General features: G+C 52.5%; 1 protein-coding gene across 1 annotated transcript in view; it reads left to right on the top strand.

The window, feature by feature from the left end:
• The window catches only part of LOC119592624 (hemicentin-1-like), a 32815-nt gene that overhangs the window by 24313 nt on the left and 8079 nt on the right, over positions 1–423 (top strand). Inside the window, exon 3 of the mRNA XM_037941517.1 lies at positions 194–390. Coding sequence (XP_037797445.1) covers positions 194–390 — 197 coding nt within the window. The remainder of the gene's footprint in view (positions 1–193; positions 391–423) is intronic.

Below are 423 nucleotides of genomic sequence, written 5' to 3'. Positions count from 1 at the left end.
AGATACGTCTATAAAGCGTGTTCGATTCCCTTGCTCTTTGTAAAAAAAAATTAAAAAAAAAAGTCTATAAAGCGTGTTCGATTCCCTTGCTCTTATTCTCTCTCCTTTATATATTTTTGTTTCCCTCTCACTAGCTCTACAAAGCGAGTTCGATTCCCCAGCTGATTAATCCAATCCTCTTCTGCGTGTCCAGACGTGGCCCTTGTGGAGAGCAAAGTTCGCGTGGACCCCCGGAGGAACGACGTGGAGGAGGTAGTCCCCGTGCCCCCAGTGGACCCCTCGCCCTCCCGCGGACCCCACTTCGCCGACGACTCCCCCAAGCAAATCATGGCCGCAGTGGGGTCGCCGGCGCTGATCCCCTGCAAGGCGCGCAACCTGGGATCCAAATCGGTGCGGAAGGAACAACTTTTTAAGGGTCTCACT

This window comes from Penaeus monodon, chromosome 30 (assembly GCF_015228065.2).
Source record: "Penaeus monodon isolate SGIC_2016 chromosome 30, NSTDA_Pmon_1, whole genome shotgun sequence".
Classification (NCBI taxonomy): Eukaryota; Metazoa; Arthropoda; class Malacostraca; order Decapoda; family Penaeidae; genus Penaeus; species Penaeus monodon.
The sequence above is the reverse complement of the archived record's forward strand: the minus strand, read 5'-3'. Positions and strand labels throughout refer to the sequence as shown.